Source organism: Vespa crabro, chromosome 9, assembly GCF_910589235.1.
Source record: "Vespa crabro chromosome 9, iyVesCrab1.2, whole genome shotgun sequence".
Taxonomy (NCBI): Eukaryota; Metazoa; Arthropoda; class Insecta; order Hymenoptera; family Vespidae; genus Vespa; species Vespa crabro.
In genome coordinates this window covers 7569008-7588649 of record NC_060963.1, presented here as the reverse complement: position 1 = coordinate 7588649, position 19642 = coordinate 7569008, and the positions used below count along the sequence as shown (strand labels likewise).

At 32.7% G+C, this 19642-nt stretch overlaps 1 protein-coding gene across 9 annotated transcripts in view; it reads left to right on the top strand.

Annotated features, from left to right (window-relative positions):
- LOC124426630 (glutamate receptor ionotropic, kainate 2) overlaps positions 1 to 19642 on the top strand; it is an 86718-nt gene that overhangs the window by 47990 nt on the left and 19086 nt on the right. For all 9 annotated transcript variants that reach the window (XR_006942770.1, XM_046968545.1, XM_046968544.1 and 6 more), the window contains exons 4-11: positions 1446 to 1697; positions 5465 to 5640; positions 7799 to 7852; positions 10032 to 10196; positions 10814 to 10966; positions 15715 to 15918; positions 16582 to 16785; positions 18481 to 18585. Coding sequence is in view for 8 of the 9 variants with exons in the window: in XM_046968545.1 (XP_046824501.1) it covers positions 1446 to 1697; positions 5465 to 5640; positions 7799 to 7852; positions 10032 to 10196; positions 10814 to 10966; positions 15715 to 15918; positions 16582 to 16785; positions 18481 to 18585 (1313 nt within the window). In the remaining variant the exon portion in view is untranslated. The remainder of the gene's footprint in view (positions 1 to 1445; positions 1698 to 5464; positions 5641 to 7798; positions 7853 to 10031; positions 10197 to 10813; positions 10967 to 15714; positions 15919 to 16581; positions 16786 to 18480; positions 18586 to 19642) is intronic.

Sequence of the window (19642 nt, the reverse complement as noted above, 5' to 3'; positions counted from 1 at the left end):
TGTCTGTATTATGTATGAATGTTAAGGAATAAGAAATAATAAATTTGGATAGGGAAAGAATGCGATCGTTAAAGAATTATGATAACGATGATGATGATGATAGTAATGTTAGTAAATTTAATTTTTCTTTTATCTTCGAATAATATTTTCGTCATATAATAAAAATACAGAATGTAACAATCGAAAGTTAATTAGAGTCATATATATAGTTCGAACTGTTCAATGCAAAAGCATCCAACACTCATTGTTGGATAACAACATCAATATGACATGTATGTGATGATCCGGTTGGAATACATACAACCGTCGTTTCTACCCTTGCGATTCAAAACAAAGAAATTCCGGAACTACTCATGAATAATTCGTATGTTGTCCGCAAAACGGTGCGGAGTGTGCTTAAACGCGACAAGCGTATTTTCAAATTCGAGTTCGTTCGTCCTCTCCTATTTCCTCTATAGATCCTGTCTATATTGACGCCGATGTCAACGCCATTAGATAATAATAATACATGCCAGAAATAATTTTCAAGATAAAGAAAAAAAAAAGAAAAAAATAATAAAAAAAAAAAAAAGAAAAAATCGTAGAAAACGTATTCCTGCGTTTCGTAACTGAAACGATAATGGATAAGGAAACGGACCCTTCTAGAACGTATCAATTTCACTCTCCATTCTACTCGCTTTTCATCGACGATATGTACACGTAAGAGTCGTAAATCATGTCCGTCCATATCCCATCAGTTCAGTCCGGTTCAGTACGTAATACATCGCTATTGATGATCGTCAAAGTAGCCTACCTGCGTATACAGATTCGATCGAGTGCCAAACAGAGACAGACGATCGGAAAAGTTTTGCATAAAACTTTTCAATTGTCCGTAGAAACGAGAGTAATCCATCAATACTATAGATATTTCTAAATGGTAGAAAGTATTTATTTTTTATACGTTATCATTTCATTTAAATGTAAGACAAAATTTGTAATTGTTATTCGTTAAAAAAATGGGAAAAGTTGCATCATTGAAAGTATATTAATGATTGATTATTCGATACAATGTACTTTCTTTTAAGATCAATGTACTTAGATGTTTATGAATTGCATCGGATGAAGATACATCGTCTCGTATCTTACATAGAATTTTCGAAAGCACCAGATCAAGCAATATGAAATCGACCTGTCAGAAACAATTCTTCGATTTTCACAACCCTTTTTTCTTGAGTTTCGACTTGAAGTCGCAAAATCACATCGCTTTTTTTGCCACTACGGTTATCTTCCTCCTTTTCTCATCATCTTAGCGAAGCAAATGTGCTAAATTAAAAAAAATAAAACGAACATATAAACGACGAAGTAAAATATATCAGCGAATTCGTATGATCAAAACGGCTTTAGATGTTGATCTTACGTTTGAGTAGTTACAATACGAAATGAGAAAGAAAATTTGGATGTTTCAGCTTGTAAGCAGCTATCGAGATCCGTTCAAGGTATTTTTGGACCTTCGGATCCTCTTTTAGGAGCCCACATACAAAGTATATGCGAAGCTTTAGACGTACCTCATCTTGAAGCAAGGGTCGACTTTGAGCCAACGTTCAAGGAATTTAGCATAAATCTTTACCCGGCTCAAGATCACCTCAACAAAGCCTTTAAGGATCTCATGTCCTTTCTGAATTGGACCAGAGTTGCCATCATTTACGAAGAGGATTATGGTGAGTGCAGTACCTTTTCAACGAGTTCTCCTTTGCAGAAGGGTAAAGTTAATTAAAATTCATATCCCTTCGTGGAGTAGTATACAACCGGCACTCTATTCATTTATCAAAACTACATAGGCAATTAATTTTTATCGTACGCAAAACGAAAAAACATTTTTAACAATTTATTTCGACGATGTTGCAAGATCAAACGACCTTGTTAGGTTCCATTAGATCGTATATAGATTTTTTTCTGAAATATCTTTTGGATATGTCGACGTTTTCATGCAAACAGAATGTTGGAATCAGTTGGTGTAAGTGGTGGATGATAGTAGCTCGTAGTAACGCGGATAGAACCCGAAAAATGTTGAACTGTCATATCCACGCGGACGTAACTGCGTTTAAGCGCGACTCTGTAAACCTTGTAACGTGAAACCCAACATTTTCTCCTTTATATTCCGTTTTAATGGTGATCTTCAAATACGATTCAACTCGGTTTAGGAAACGAGTTCTGCTTAAAAAAAAAAAAAAAAAAAAGAAAAAGAAGCCATTAAGGTCAACATAAATCTCAACATGTTTTTTCAACTCTAAAAGAAAACGAAAGGAAGACAAATTTATTCGTACAGAAAGGCTTTTGCCTTCTTCACGTCTTTTCTTATCTTAACAACAACCTTAAAAAATGAATACTAAGATCTCTTTTTGGCCATACTTAGAAATCTTAACATTTTTTACGCGCGATAAAACGGTTGGAAGTACCGAAATGAACGTTTCGAATATATATCAGTCGTGTATCTACACGCACGAATTTATTAGAATCGAATGTTTATTGGTTGTAACATCTATCGTTCTTGTAATAGAAAGTATTATTCACTTCGTTTTGATAAGCTCGATACATTCGAACCATGAACAACAAATCTTTATAATAATTTTAATTTTTGTATACGAATTTCTTCTGCTTTAAACATAACGAGAAAATATATCTTGAATTAACTTTCAAAAGAATACGTATTTATCAAGACAGAAGAAAAATCTTATATTTGTTAATCGCATAAAATTCGTAGAACTCGATTCAATGAAATGATTAAAAATAAGTGCACTTCCGAGATAAGATTATATCTAACCTACATAAACTCTTGAAATCGTTCTCCTTCTTATATATTAATTACATCTATTACACTTTCCCTGAAAAAAAATCTCTCAATATTAGTAATATTTAAGAGATTTTATATCGTACGATGAAACAGACCAACGCACGTTCACCTCCATACTTATCTACAATATATATCTGTCGGTTATATTCGGTGGTATTTCAACAGTGTAACATTTTCAAGGAGAATATTCCCATACACGCCCCTTCAAATATTCATCAGCGGAGTAACGTCCCGTTTTAGTGTTCGTTAAAACTTGAAGAGTAGAAAATAGTTTTCGTCTATCCACCGTATTTCGGATGCCACGAATTTCGAATGTTAAAATTTCGACTACCAAAAGTCGTGACCGATCAAATTTACGATGGATTATAACCGTTCTTTCTATTTTTTACTCATTAAAGTTACGGCACTATGAAAGAGTAATATCCTAATAACGAGATGAGTATAAAGTAAATGGCATTAGCACGCAAAGATTAAATGACGAGAAGAACGAGGATTTTCATATTCTCTCGGACACTCAGGAACTTCTTATTAATTGCGAGATAAAAAATCGCGAATAAGTTTCTTCGTTCGAGTAGGTAAGTAGTAAGTAAGTACCTACGACTTATAATAACGTTCATGTATAAGTTTTAGCCTCTTCTTTCGAAGTTAACGAGCATTGATTTCTTATAACAAGCAATTAAATTACATTCAAATTATTATCACCGATTAGAACGTTTTCATCTGAAATCTATTAATTTTTTTCAAAGGAATGAATTTTTTCGATAATCTTTCGAGATCACATTATATATATACATTAATATCTACGAAAAATCTTATATTTTATATCTTTCTTGTAAACTGGGATAAAAAATTGAATAATACTATGTAATACAAATACATTAATATAGAATTACCAAAGTTCAGAACATTAGATAATTCATCAGATGAATTAAGATCGATCGGAATAATAAATAAATTAAATAGATTATTAAATGTTGTTACTGTAAATGGAAGTCAGAAGAAATGACAATAAAGAAGTGGAGTCTTCCTAAATTCTTTTTGGTGGTCCTAACATACTATCCTCGGTATCACGTCATAAATTTTCTAACTATAAACTCTAACCATTCTCTCGTAATAGTGGGTTACTCCGTAAAGTAGACTTTCTTCCTACCCTTGAACGCTTACCTCCTTTTCTTTGCTTTCTCTCTCTCTCTCTCTCTCTCTGGATCTTTTTAAAACGCGCAAGCGCGTATCTATACAAGGAGTCGCATCCGCGGTGAACGAGACGTCGTAATTGGACGATGCATCTACAGAGACGAAGTTTGTTATTTTTCAATTTAACGTTTTTAACAAGAACAACGAGAAGAGCTTCAGCGAAAGTTTTCTCTCGCGTCTCTCTTTCTGCAATTTGTCTCTTTTACCCCTTTCCTCATCCTTCTTCTCTCTTATTTTATTTCTTTTATCTTTCCATCTCTTACCCCCATTATCTCTCTCCCACTCTCTCTCTTCCTCTTTCTCTCTCTCTCTCTCTCTCTCTCTCTCTCTCTCTCTCTCTCTTTCTCTCTCTCTCTTTCTCTCTCTCTCTATCTATCTATCTCTTTCTCTTACTTTCTTTTACGATGTCGCTCAAAATCAGTGATTTCAAAATAAAATGAAAATATACAAACGAGGAATATTCCTGGTATTCTCTAAGGAATGTGCTGTTTTTATTCGTTCTTTTTTCTTCTTCATCTTCTTTTCTTCTTTTCTTTTGCTTTTCATTTATAGATGTAATAGTATATAGATATGTATTCTCGTTTAAAGATAAACGCGAGAAGTTGAACGCAGTACCAGTAGAACGAGATTAACGTTAGAAAGAAAATTGTGACGGTCGAAAGTACTAGATCGAATTAGATGAGGGATCGACGACCTGTTCTCTCCCTCTCCCACCTTCCTCTCTCTCTCTCTCTCTCTTTTTCTCTATCTATCTATCTATCTATCTATCTATCTATTTATCTATATTTTTATCTATCTCTCACTCTTTCTCTCTCTCTTGCCACCATCATCCCCACGAGTTTTTCGAACAAGGTAGAAGCTGTTATAAAGAGACTACAGATTGCCACTTCGTCGAGTTCTCTTCGTACGGTACCAAGGCCTCCATTGTTTTCCAACAAATTGAATTATCCTTCTTTCCTTCACCTTTTGTTCTTTCCCCCTGCGGACACCACGAACGACAGAAGCACATTAAAGCGCATAGCACGACTACGTTTTTAACTTTTCACGCTTGACGAAAGACTTCTCGCATCTCAAAATCATGTTCTTTGCCACTCTAGATATATACGTCTATATATATTGTGTGTATATATATGTCGTGTATACCACACACAATCAAAAAGTGATAAAAAGATGGAAAGAACATTTTTATAGGATTTTTATTCTTTCTACGTGATATACATCGTAATACATCGAGTTTACAATTTATGACATATTTTATAATACCGTGATTTTTTTCTATTTATGATTTTAAGATGAAAAATGCTTTATAAGGTAGATTTATTAAATTAATTCTTTCGTAATAAGCGATATTAATTTATTCTAATCAATAATAAATAATCGATAGATTATTTATTTGTATTATCTCGACAAGCCTATGATTCTATTTCTTTTTGTCTGTAGGTTTATTTAAACTACAGGATCTTGTAAAATCACCACCATCAACGAGGACAGAAATGTATATACGTCAGGCAGGACCTGGATCTTATAGACAAGTTCTACAAGAGGTCAGACATAAGGAAATTTTCAAATTAATCGTTGATACGGATCCAGCGCACATGCAACAATTTTTTCGTGCCGTAAGTAATCTCTAGTTTTGTTTGAAATTGAAGTATTACAATTTCATAGGTTTCATCTCTAACAATGTATTTCGAACAATGCAAAACTATTTTTTTCGAAGTTTCCGATATAACCATAAAAAAGTGATATAACTCAAACTAGAAAAATAAATTTCGACCAAAAGACAAAAATTCGTTTTATATATGTATATATATATATATATATATATATATATATATATATAATATATATATAATATATGTATACAATTTATATATCGACCGAATAACTTTTTTATTTCTTGTATACTCTCAGAATCAACGTTCGACATGACTCTTTGTTTTTTTTGCGATATAGCGTGTCGATAGTAATAATTTCTCTCTGTCCGTTCGCGAAGAAAATTGCAAACGTTGGTAGAACGATATTTCGAGAGAAAAACATTTGAGACTTAGCTCGTCTGATCCATCGATCGATTCTTGAGAAAATCGAACTATTCTGAAGGAAGTGTTCGTCGGAGCGTGTCCTTGGCACGTTCAGGAGCAAAGTTCAATCGATAAAACGGCCATAAAGGTTTAGATAAGATCGTACGCGAGAAAGAGAAAGAGATACGAGAAAGATGTGACTCCTATTGAAAATGTATGGAACTATTGCCGAAAGAGTTTCTTTTCGAGAACCCGCAAATTTTATTTTTCTCCATGGAAATTCAATAGATAAAAGTTTCAATTGTAATTATTTTGATTAATAGAAATATATATATATATATATATATATATATATATAACGTGATTAAAATTTATTCTACTCTTTTCGAAGTAATGAAAATATTAGAAAATAATTTAAAAGAGAAGAAAATATCTCTTACTCTGTACAATAAAAAAAGAGACAAAAGAAAAAGAAAGAAGAAGAAAAAGCGATAGAAATAAAACTGATAAAGAGCAACGAATAAAGAGAAACAGAGAAGCGTGGAAATTACATAAAAATTATAATGATTATTGAGATGTTTTGAATGCAATATTATCGGATCGGTTAAACGTATGAAATTTTTCAATCTGCTCGAATCATCATTTCGATGATCATTTTTTAAAGATAAATGGCCAAGAGAAACGTTATCAATACGTAGATAAAGAACGATATCGCGAGATTCGCATTTCATGGTTATCGGCCGATGTCTGTCTGTTCGTTCTCCAACGAGAATAAATGTATTTTATTTTAATCATATTGAGTTACCTCTTGAACGATTACAATCTATATAAAAACAATATTACGTACATATATATTTATAATATAGTCGTTTAATAAATATAGAAAATTATTTTTAAATGTTTGATATACAGAAAATATTTAATGCAATACATCGAAAGGTCCTTTATATCAATTATATTCGTATTTGATACAAAAGATCAAAAAAGAAAGAGAGGAAGAGAGAGAGAGAGAGAGAGAGGAAGAGACAAATATCGTCCATTTTTGAGCGTTCATTCGGCATAGTGCCATTCGTTGTGCGAGCAACTAGATCGTGAAATTAAATCATGCGAATTGTCAGCGGTAACGAAACAGATGTCGAAAACAATTCATGCGAATTGGGCCAACTCCGCGACAACGTATTCGTTGTTCTCATGTTATACGTAGGTAAAGAGGAACGAAAAGGTCCATAGGAGAGGCAAGGGGTTTCCCGCAATTTTCTACTCTTTCTCCAATCGGCAAGTTGCGTACGATAAAAAGTAAAAGATTTTGCATAATCCAACGAACCATCGACGCAACACTGATATGCACGCTTGAATAATTTTCTCTCTCGCTTGTTCTCGTTGAAGTTATTCGAATATTTTTGTACGGTCAAAAAAATCTATTAGAGTGCTTTGAAAAATTTTGCCATTTATATTAATACCATCCTCTCATTCCAATACTCTCGAATGTCTCACATTATTTTTTTTTTTATTTTTTATTTTATTTATTTATTATTCATTTTAATCTTTATCGAGCCATCGTGTATTTTTCTCCTCTTTTAAATCCACTAAAACGAATAAAATTCGTTTGTCACATTCTTACATTCCTAAAGATAAAAGCTTTTGTCCGAAAGCTCAATTATTTGAATGCAATGTGGGTAGTACTATATCGTTGATAGCTACCCGATCGCTTACAGAACTTGATCGTTTTATCCTCCATTTCTTTTTTCTTTTTCAGATATTGCAGTTACAAATGAACGACTACAGATATCACTATATGTTTACGACATTCGTAAGTACTTAATCGAATTATTTTCAAAGATCTTTTAAAACGATTAAAAAAAAACAATTCTACGAAATCATTCGGATTATTTCAAATAAATCGTAGGATCACTATTAAAATTAGTCGATTCATTTCTAACATCAGTAGAACGACAAGTAGTTGAATGTTAGTACGCGAATTCGTATTAAAGCAAAACGGTACGCTTTGCTTCTCAGTCTGCAAATTTACTTACGTTAATCGGGAGAAATTTACGAGGAGTATAGATCGTATCTACTACGTGTTTCTCAGTGTATATAACTCATCTAACTATATACTCACACAAAATTTGATTCAAAGACGAGCTACCGCCAACGAAACTTATTACCTTGATATTATCGAAATTTTTAGAGTTAAAAATTACACTATGACGAATGAAATAGTGTTTACTTAACACGTATTATTTTCAATTCCTTATATAAATATAATATATAAAATTTATTTAATTATTTATTAACTGATTTTTGATTGCATCAACGACACTGAACTTCAAATCAAATTAATAACGAAAATTCTCTGTCAAATGGAATTTATAGATACGATATTCAATCGTTTAAATGTACCCGAATGAATACGAAGTGACACGAATAATGAAGGGCAAAACACGTGGAAAACAGACTCATCGTCAATGAAAATTAATGTAATTCATGTGGTCGAGTTACATAGGAGTAACTGAATGATAGAATGATCGGTATTATATATAAAATTTACTTATCAGAGCTCATCGATTATCGATAGGAATCTATTCCCTATCGTGATCTCGCCGAGGCAGTTGGCAATATCGGATAGAATGTAACGAATGTATTTCTTTAGTAAATAGGAAAACTCGTTATTCAACCGAGAGAGAGAAGAGAGAGAGAGAGAAAGAGAGAGAGAAAGAGAGAGAGAGAGAGAGAGAGAGAAAGAGAGAGAGAAAGAGAGGTCAAATTTCTTTAATAAAAAACCAGTTTATAGAATAAAATCATTATTATTTAAATCTGTAAATCTCTTAGATATTATAAAACTCGTTTCGTTTTACTTATATAAATAACGAGATTTAATAAAAGAGTCGGTTTTAGAATCCACCTTGGATAAACTGTCTTCCATTTTTCCAAGTCCGTCGGACGAAGATCGAATGGCTTCTCTCTTGACTGCCTTGGAATAAATCAAAAGAAAAACGAGTTACTGCAGAAGACAGCGTACGCGTGCTTCGTACAGAATCGCACAGGGTCGCGCCGTTAGAATCGTTATCGCTATTCGAAAGAAAGGACTAGTGAGATAAAGGAATGACGGACGGATGGAAAGGAAAAACGGAATCAAAGAAAAGGGAGAGGCTCCTTTCGAAACGAATTCCTCGCCAGAATCGTTGGCGTTCTTCTGAAGAACTGCATTATTTACTTTAACGATCTCCCGTCGCGCGAGTGATGCGTCGCGACGCGTCTGGGTTGCGTCGCCGTGTAATTATAAATCACCTGACGCTTTTTCTATTTCTCTCTCTCTTTCTCTCTCTCTCTCTCTCTCTTTTTATTTCTCTTTCTCTCTCTCTCTCTCTCTCTTTCTCTTTTTCTCTCTTTTTCGTTTCTATCTCTCTTTCTCTTCCTCTCTATTTCCATTTCTATCTCTCTCTATCTCTTTCTCATTTTTTTTCCTCGCCACGAAAACTAAAGAAGAGTGGACAGTCGACCAGTGGAAATCGTTGAACCATACAACTGGTGATTACGGTGTCATTCACCGAACCACGTTTTCCCTTTTTTTTTCTTTTTCAGTCCGTTTTTTCTCGTTTCGAACGTCCAACCGATTGGACACATCGCCGCTCGACTTCCGATCGTCAGCGGAATAGTCATGGCACCTTAAAAATAGAATTTAAATCGAAATTCGAAAAACACTTGACGCGTAATAATAAATACGATAGAATTAAGGATAGTTAAAGAAAATGGATAAAAAGTTATTTATATCTTTCGTTTAATCTTTAATAACATCAATTTGTATTCGATTTCATTAAGATCCGATGAAAAAAATTTGATAATAATAATTTTTCTAGAATGATGAATACTACTTCAAACTTCGCAATTCGAATTATGGAGATTTGACTTTATATATTTTCAAAACTATTTATTTCTCTTGATATAATTAGTTACAATCTTTCATTCGTGATTCACTCGTTTGTTTGCAGGATATCGAAACGTTCGATTTGGAGGATTTCAAGTACAACAGTGTCAACATGACGGCGTTCCGCTTGGTCGATCTCGAGGAAGCTAAGGTCGCCGAGACGCTTCGACAGATGGAACGCTTCCAGCCGATTGGCCATGCGATTTTAAATAAAACCGGTGTGATCCAGGTTGGTAGAAATTTCAAACTAAGAAAAAAACCTGCCAACATTCCTTTGTTCATAACTCGTATCGAGCGTGGGTAAAGCGAACGATTTGTTTGTCGGGAACTATCGAAATTTTTTCTCTAATAATCGTTATTCTTTGTTCTTTTTCCTTTTAATAAGATTAAAAATTAATTACGTTTAGATCGTGAGAATTCATGACGCTCGATCGCCTCAAATGAAAAAGTTTAATCGAACATTTAAGGATACTCATCAGTGTTTCCCCTATCCTTCGTACAAAGAAACTCTAAACGTTTTTAACGCGATCTCATCTAAGTTGCGGCGAGTGTAAAATGATGGGTTATATTTTGATAGTATTACAACTTTGTGTATTATTCTTTTTTGCTAATAGGATATGTTATCCCATAAAAGTTAAACGGTTAAGTGATGAAGTTCATATCTTTAGATCTTCTTTCTAAAGCGTCAAAGAGTATCAATTTCTTTTTTCTGAAGGAAAGTATTAAAAAATATTTAAAAGAGAAACATTCGAATAAGCATCAATTTCATATCTTTCGAGTTAAATGATCAATATTTGAAGTTAAATCAATCAGTTTCGTCGCACGAATGGTTTAAATATGTTTCAGGCAGAACCAGCTTTAGTGTATGACAGCGTACAAGTTTTCGCCCACGGATTGGCAGCATTGGATCGAAGCCATGACCTAAGACCTGCCAATTTGTCCTGTGAAAAAGAAGAACCTTGGGACGACGGTCTTTCACTTTACAACTACATCAATTCCGTACGTACGTTGCGTATCGATTTTTTTCGCGATCATTTGAGAATTCACAAATGCGTTAATCTAATCAACATTTTCCGTAACTTCCTGGTCCATCGACGCGTGGAAATAACTGCTGTTATGCAACCTAGAGATGAACAACCTTAGTGCACTTCTGAGTTTCTGAGTTTCTCCTTAGATACTTGAGATGAATATTCGCTGGATCGAGACCAATGCAGAATAATAAGAACCGTAACTTGACTAACGCTCGTTCCTTCGAATATTCTACATTAAGAATACGTTCAAAGTTCTTCTGTCTAACAGAACTTAGTATATTAGATCGAAAATTATTAAGTTCTTTTGTTTAAATAAACTTTTTATTCCCTCTCACGAAATAATTCCATCCGCACAAATCATAACCAGAGCTTAGTAGAAACTTGCCCAGTTGGCAGAAACTTTACACCAAATATATCCCAAAAGTTCGGCTAAATGATGACGTCGGCTATTTTTACAATTTTTATGAGATCCCTTAAATCTATATATCTTCGTACAAAATCTCAAATACAGCCGGTACTCTTATATTACGAATTGGTACTGCCCTTATTTTGAAAGAAAAATCGTAGCTCGTTAAAAGGAAAGTCTTGGACTGACAAGTAGAATAAAAGGAAAAAAAGAAAAAAAAAACAAGAAAAAAGAAAGAAGACGCGAGAAATTGAAACGATCCGAAGGAAAAAAGGTAACGAGCCACAAGGGAGAATGAATGTTCGTGGACGAGAAAAGATTACTTCGGGATATTCAACGGGAAAAGTCTCCGGTATTCGAAATATTCTGCATCTAACAGGGTGACCAATTTTCCTTGTTATCGATTATCGAAGGGATTTAATTGGGTCAAATGTTTCCTCTCGTCATTTCTTTATTAGAACTACGGCCAAGATAGGCACCGTTGTAACAAACTCTCACGAGAAGTCATCCGAATCCTAACAGATTCGAAGACCAACTCGGAGAGATTCAGGAAGATCTCTCGAAAGTTCGTAGACTGGATTATGTCTGGCGCCTAGACGATTCTCTTTCTCTCCCTTTACCTTTTCCTCGCCCTCTACCTCTTTCTCTCTCTCTCTCTCTCTCTCTCTCTCTCTCTCTCTCTCTTTCTCTTTATCTATTTATATATCTATCCATGTCTAAATAAGGAGCCAACCAAATTTCTAATCTAATTTAGACAGATAATCTGCTACTGGATGCGTCAATTATACTTACATATATAATCGACCAATTGACAGAAATTACAAAACTCCTTTATCAAGGGAGAAAACGACGTTCCTTATTGATTGCTTTTCTTGAAGATAAATGTGATGATATCTCTTCTTAACTGTATATCACTTCTTAACAGATATCTAACACGCATCGTAATATCAAGCAAATAAGAAATTATTATCCGAAGGGATTGAATTGAAAATTCATATTAAACAAAGGGAAAAAAGTAAAAAATATACACAGATTTCTTTTTCAAAAGTTTTTAATACTGTATGTCATATGAATTATTTTACAATTATGATCAATGAAACGTTCAAGATGTATTAAAACTTGTAATTTCTTTTGAAATAATGCATTTTCCAAATACCTTTTAATGAGCATTTTTGTATTCGTTTTTTTAGAACTTTGAAACGTGAAACAAAGAGGTATATCAAACACCACGACGATGAATGTTTCCATTTCGAACGCGTTAACGAGTCGCTAAATGTAAATTTTCCGTATTTTCAATGGGAGCGACCGCGTCCTCGCAGACCTTTGAATACGTACATATTAAATAGTCGTGGTTATAACTGTGAAACGTTTCCAATCATCTATCTTTTTATTTTTTATATCTTCTATTTCTCTAATTTTTTCTGTTTTTTTTTCTTCCTCTTTTTTATCTTTTTTTTTTCAAACTCTCTTCAATGTATACAGACTTTACCAGTCGTGCTATGTAACATTAATTAAACATTAATAATGCTGATCTACATTGAGATTTATATTTCGTTTCAAATTTTTTTAAACGCCAACGATTTTTATAACTTTTCCAATTTCATTTATTACGAAGTTTTAATCGCAAATGTTAAGCAACGAAAGCGTTAAAGAAAAGAAAAGGAAAAGAGAAACGTTGCACGAAGAATCAACTTTTACTGTTCCTATAGAATTTCTTGAATAGCAGTTAAAGATAAAAGACAGGAGAAAAGCGGAGAAATAGTTATTATGTGTAAGTTAGCACGATGTAATCCATCGGGTTAGTTCAATTTCAAGCTGTAATGTGAGGTTAATATACGTTCTCTTGGCGTGTCCGTGCGTGACATACGAAACATCTCCGTGTTCATAGAAGCGCGCGTGCGAGCTTCCTACGTGTTCTATCCTCCTACGTAGGCGCTTATATAGCATTGTGTTTCGCGTTTATGTATATAAGTGTGGGTGTGTATGAGAGAGAGAGAGAGAGATGGGATACGAGACGCAATGAAATAGGAATACAAGCTAACATAGGTTACCCTCATACATTCGAACTATTTGCTAAATACGCTGGTTAATTATTCATGTGTCATCGGTACCTCTCTCTCTTAACTTACGTCATTGAGTATATTCGATTTAACGTTCCCCATTTAGAAAAATTCTATTGTCTTCTACCGTTCTTTATCTTCCAACGATGGAAATAATAAAACAAGAATTAAAGTCGCTTTTATCTCGATAAATACAAAACCAAAGAAATATTGACGAAATGAAATAAAAAGGATTTCGTAAAAGTTCGTTAAATTTGCTTTATTCGAACGTGCGGTTTTTGATAACGGGATTATAAAGGGGCAAAAAAAAAGAAAAGAAAAAATAAGATAAAAAGAAGAAATAAAGAAAAAACAGAAATGGGGGAAAGAATGAAAAAAAGAAAGGGGCTGCCTTTTCCCTCGACAATCAACTATCTGGAGCGTGCGCACTCTAGTAGAAAGTTCCAAAGGAGCGAGATGGAAATTGAGTTGTCCGATCCTGACGTTCGCAGACCAGGAAGCGCATCAAAGCGCGTCCTGAATCGGCCGAGCACAGCGTGTCGGATGCACGTCGTGAAAACTTACAAGACGGAACGATCGGTGCTTCCTGCGAATTATTCCGTCGACTCATTCCTCTCTTCCCCCTCCCTCTCTCTTTTTCTCTCTCTCTCTTTCTCTCTCATCCATTCTTTTCTGCTCCCTCCTCCTCCCTCGCACCCATTTCCACCCTTACCCCTATTCCTGTCCCTACCACCCTCCCACCTCCTTTTACAGCTTTATAAGTTTTTCTTCATCGCTGTGGAACGAAGAAAATTGGCCACGTGCTCGAATAAGTTCGGCAAAGTCGAGCGAATAATCGCGAAGCTTGGAGAAAAATGGTAAAAAAATCACGAGAAGGACTTTTCTATATTCCTCTGGTAGGACGAGGGAATGAAAAACGCAAAGAAGTACCGCCACCTTCTCCTTACTCTTCGCCGATTCTCTCTGTCCAATTTCGCGGAAAATCGATTCCTCATTGCCATTCCAACTCTTTGAAAGATCTTGATATCCTTTACTCTTATATCACTACTTTCGTACATCCCTTTAGTTTTCATTTATTCCACTATAACGTTCTCAAATGAATTATTTCGAATACCGAGAGAAGACGATCGAATTTACAAATCTCATCGAAAGGAAGAAAAACGAAAAAGGAAAAAGGAAAAGAAAAAAAAGTTACTCTCCAACGAAATTCCGTCGATCGTAATTCAAATGTATAGAAAAAAAAGTAAGGACAAGGAGAAAAGATTTTAATACAAAAAAAAATAAAAAAACAAACGCGCGATAAAAAGTTTATGATTGTTATTTAAAAATTCTATCGAAAGTTAGAGCTTTATCAACGTTTATTTCGTTGTTTATTTCTAAAACGAATTAATCGAAATATTTTTCTCTCTTTTACAATTTAGCAAGCAGCTTAACGAAGTTATCTTTAAATTTCCATGAATATAAGAACTTATTACGAACGCTCTGACATATTTTTTTAAGCAATGTTTCGCCATCAAGCTTTTCAGTACGGTTTACGTTCGATATACGCACAGAGTCTGAAGTAATTTACATTTTAAACGAAAGTATGCTTATCGTGCCACAACATTCTAAAAAAACTTTTTAAGTATTTCCTGAAATTAAAATTGTACGTAAAATTGAACATTACATCTTCTTTTTCTTCGCTCAATGCGACGAATTACTAAAAGACAATCGATGGCAGTAAAGATAGCTCATGAACAAATGACTTCTCATTGGCAAAGTTTTAAAACGGATAAAGATATCAAGTGACGGATATTATATATAAATATATATATATATATATATATATATATATATATATATATATATATATATATATAAGAGGGAGAGAAAGAGAAAGACAGAGAGAGGAAGATAGGATTCGACCAGATATGGATGGTAGAGAGTTGGTGCGAGATAGCATCCATAAATTAGACGTATCACGGCCAGACTTTCGCGCTCATAGGCCGCAGGTGCTAATTAACACGAAAAAATTTCTACAATTGTACGATAGCTTATAAAGTTAAATTGTTGAAAAATGTAACGTTTTGCGAACGATACTCGAAAGCGATTTAATACCGTATGTGGATTTAAAAATATATATGTAATTTGATATAGTTCGTAAAAAAAAAAAGAAAGAAAGAAAAGAAGAAAACGAACTCTTCATCTGCGAAGATAATGATATAATAAATTTGTTCGAACGTAATCGAACTCCAGAACTTTCTGATGCAGGCAGGCTTACACGGGTTAACCGGACGCATAGAATTCAACGAAGGTAAAAGAAATAATTTCAAATTGGATCTACTCAAGTTGAAGAAAGAAGATCTTGTGAAGGTAGGCGAATGGAAGCCTGGAAGCGGCGTTAATATCACGGATGTGGGTGCCTTTTATGAAACGACGGCGACAAATATCACGCTGGTCGTAATGACAAGAGAGGTAAATCATAGTACAATCGAATTAGCCATTTTTCTTTAGTAGAAATGGAAGAAAAAGAGATGAAACCGGAACATTAATCAAATATCAAATATTAGTACGAAATGAAATAATATTTCTTGAAATTCACGAAGGTATTATAATCTAACAATTATAGAATTAAACAGTCATTTCAATGTTCAAATTCACTAAATACCTATATCTTATTCGTTATTTCATTGTTCGTTACTTAATTTACAAAATCGCAGATCTTTTATAACATATTTATCTAACACATGTATATTTTTCTAAAAGAACTTATGATATATATTTTATGTTTTATTACACTCGCGATAGGAATGTTTAATCCATGTTAAAAGCTTCATAAATGAATTGCATCCATTAATCAAGATAAACACGACGTACAGATAAATCGGAGATTTACAGAATGAATAATGTAAAAGTCATACATTCAAACTGCGCTTAAAGACAACGAACAGTTAAAACTGTTTGATATTTTGGTATATCGTAATTTCTTTTCTCGCTATACAGTCTTTTGTATTTTTTTAATCCACACCTATAGTATGTTTAAAAGAAAAATTTTTATATTACAATTACAAAATGCAAAAAGTGTAATTACATTTAAAAAGCAATTATTTTTAACAATATATTATTGGTTATTCATAGGAGAGACCATACGTAATGGTAAAGGAAGATAAAAATTTAACCGGAAACGCAAGATTCGAAGGATTTTGTATCGATTTACTTAAATGGATTGCCGGACAAGTTGGCTTCCAATATGTTATTCGTTTGGTACCCGACCATATGTATGGAGTTTATAATCCTGATACCAAAGAATGGAATGGCATCGTACGCGAGCTCATGGAAAAAGTAAGCCACAACGAATTTTATTTAACATTAAAAACATTATTATAAGTCCTTATTAATATTATGTCCAATAAACTTTATTATACACAATAATGTTAATAATATATATATATATGCATATATTTCTATCATACAATAATATATAATAATATAATAAAAGAGATATATGGGAAAAAGATAATAAAATCATGTATAAAAAGTAACAAAAAAAATTAAAAAAGAAAAAAGACAGAAGAAGTAATATCAAAAATCGGTAAAGTCATGTTCATGAAGAAGTAGAGGTTAATTTTATATGTAAAGCAGTCTCGGGTACCGACGCAATAAATCTGTCTCTCGGAAAGAAAATTCATTATGCATACTGCTACACAACGATCATCTAATTTAATGTGTCTCCCTGAAAAAAAAACGACTATATCCAATATTCCAATTCGTAGATCGGTTCACAGATGTTACATACGCCATTTGAATTGTAAAAATACGGACTTACTGAAATTAAAATCCGATACGTATCTGTCCACGTAGATTTTATTTTGAAAAATTCCACAACATTTTTCAGACGTTATGTTTAAAAAGTCTTGAATATTTTACAAGAAACTTCCTGACATATCGAACTATCATTTATTTTTCTATTTATTTGTAATATTAATGAAAGGTTTCTCGATAAAGAAGATAGAAGGTAGTACAATATTTCACTATTTTAGTGCCACGTTTAGGTCAACGTCTCTATAAGAAGCATTAAAACGGAAACGTGGACAAAAAGCATTCCTTCGAGAGACTTCAAATGAGCATATTTCAAATGCAGAGAAGAAAATTGCTGCACTTCGTCGTCACATTCCAATGTTACAAAGGCGTAAAAAGGGAGATACTTTAAAGGCACAAAGCAACTTAGAAAGCCTCGTTTATTGCGTTTTAAGGATTTTATTATCGCGAATTAAAGTGTTTGCGATAATTATCAAGAGATTCAAACGTTAAATTACACGGACGTCGTTTTAAAATTTCTTTTAGCAGCTTCTTATTTAATTCTCCCCAATGAGAAATAATAAATTTAAGTCTTCGAAATTAATTAAGAGATTCATGCAATTATTACATTGATTATATAAATTGCAACGATTTTATGAGAATCTGTGAAGAAAGAATTTTCATATCTTTCTTTTCGAGAAATGAAACGATTTGACGGATCAACAAAACTCACTCTGTTGATGAGTGACATTGAAAATTACTATGGAAATAAATTCACCTTCAAATCCTAAAAAATTCGCGTCTTTCACAATAACAGTAGTGCCGACGTAGCTACTTTCCTAAGCCCAAAGATCAGCATTTTATAAAAGATGTAGAGGTATCTGACCTTCCTAAAAAAGAACGGCACTAACCTAGAAAACACCTTCACTGTGAGTGGCAGGACAAAGAGGGTCGTTCTTTTATAAGTCATATATACTTTTCATTTTTTATTATGAAATATATATACATATATTCTGTATATATATTTACTAATTTACAAATTAAATATATTTATTCCGAAATACTCTTACTTCAAAATACGTATACTTATCCGATCTCCAGTAAGTCCTTTCAGTAAATATTTCTTCTTATAATACCTTCTTCTCAAAGAAAAAAAAAAAAATATCCACTTGAAAGTAATAAATAACAAATATTTATGTAAGAAATTAAATTTTAATGTATTTCATTTGTAATTTACAGAGAGCAGATCTTGCAGTTGCTTCTATGACGATCAATTATGCCAGAGAAAGCGTGATAGATTTCACGAAGCCTTTTATGAATCTTGGTATTGGAATCTTGTTTAAGGTGAGGTAACTTTAATATCATTTCTTATATTTTTTTTTTTTTTAATTTTCGTTACATCTTCTTTCATTATATGATTCGTTTAATTTAACGAATATTATTTCTTTAACATAAAGTTTGAGAGATTTTCCTTCTTATTAAAATAATGTAATAAATTTGATGTTAATAAATGAATAGCTTATAGACATTTTATCAATCCTAATAATATGTTAAGCTCGGATAGATTTCTGAATTGTTGTATTATAGTACGTATTCATAAAGTCTATGGCTTCAAAATTAATTATTAATACAATTTTATATTCGCTGATGAAAATCATCGTTCAAATTATAATTATTTACCCAAATTTAATGCAACAAGCGTACATACTACAACATATATATTGATTTAACCCGACGAGAAATAAAGTAAAATATTCACGAGTCTACACAATGTATAAATTAAAAAAAATGTTAATAATGTTATTATATGAAATATCATTCGATCGAAAAGAAATATTTTATATTAATGAAATACGAAGAAAAGAAATTATTTTATATAATTCTTCAAAGAATACCATTTTCAATTTGAAATAAATGCATAAGATACATACATATGTGGCAACAATACTTACATATATCTATATGATGGTAATTTAATAATACATAAGAGAATATTCCTTTGATACAATAAGGAAGTTCTCTTTCCATTTATATAAATGATATCTGTATCTTACAATATTTTATGGGTCAAAGTATGATCGTATATTTTCTGAAATCGCTTCTGTTATATAATGAAATAATCTAAGTACATAAATAAAAAAAAGAACATTTTTTCCTTTAAAATGGTCTTTGTTTCAGCTCTGTACGACTTTCCGTTCGAAAGATATGAACATTTTAATTTGCCATTCATAATTCTCAATAATCACGTGATATTTGTAGTAACGTGCGTACGCAAGTAGTGTGTAGTAAAAACAATTGAGTTCCAAGAATTTATGTAGGTCACTGTGTCAAAACATTTTTTTGAAAGAAATTATATAGTGGGATCAATATATTTATATACTTTTCACTTATATTAGAATAT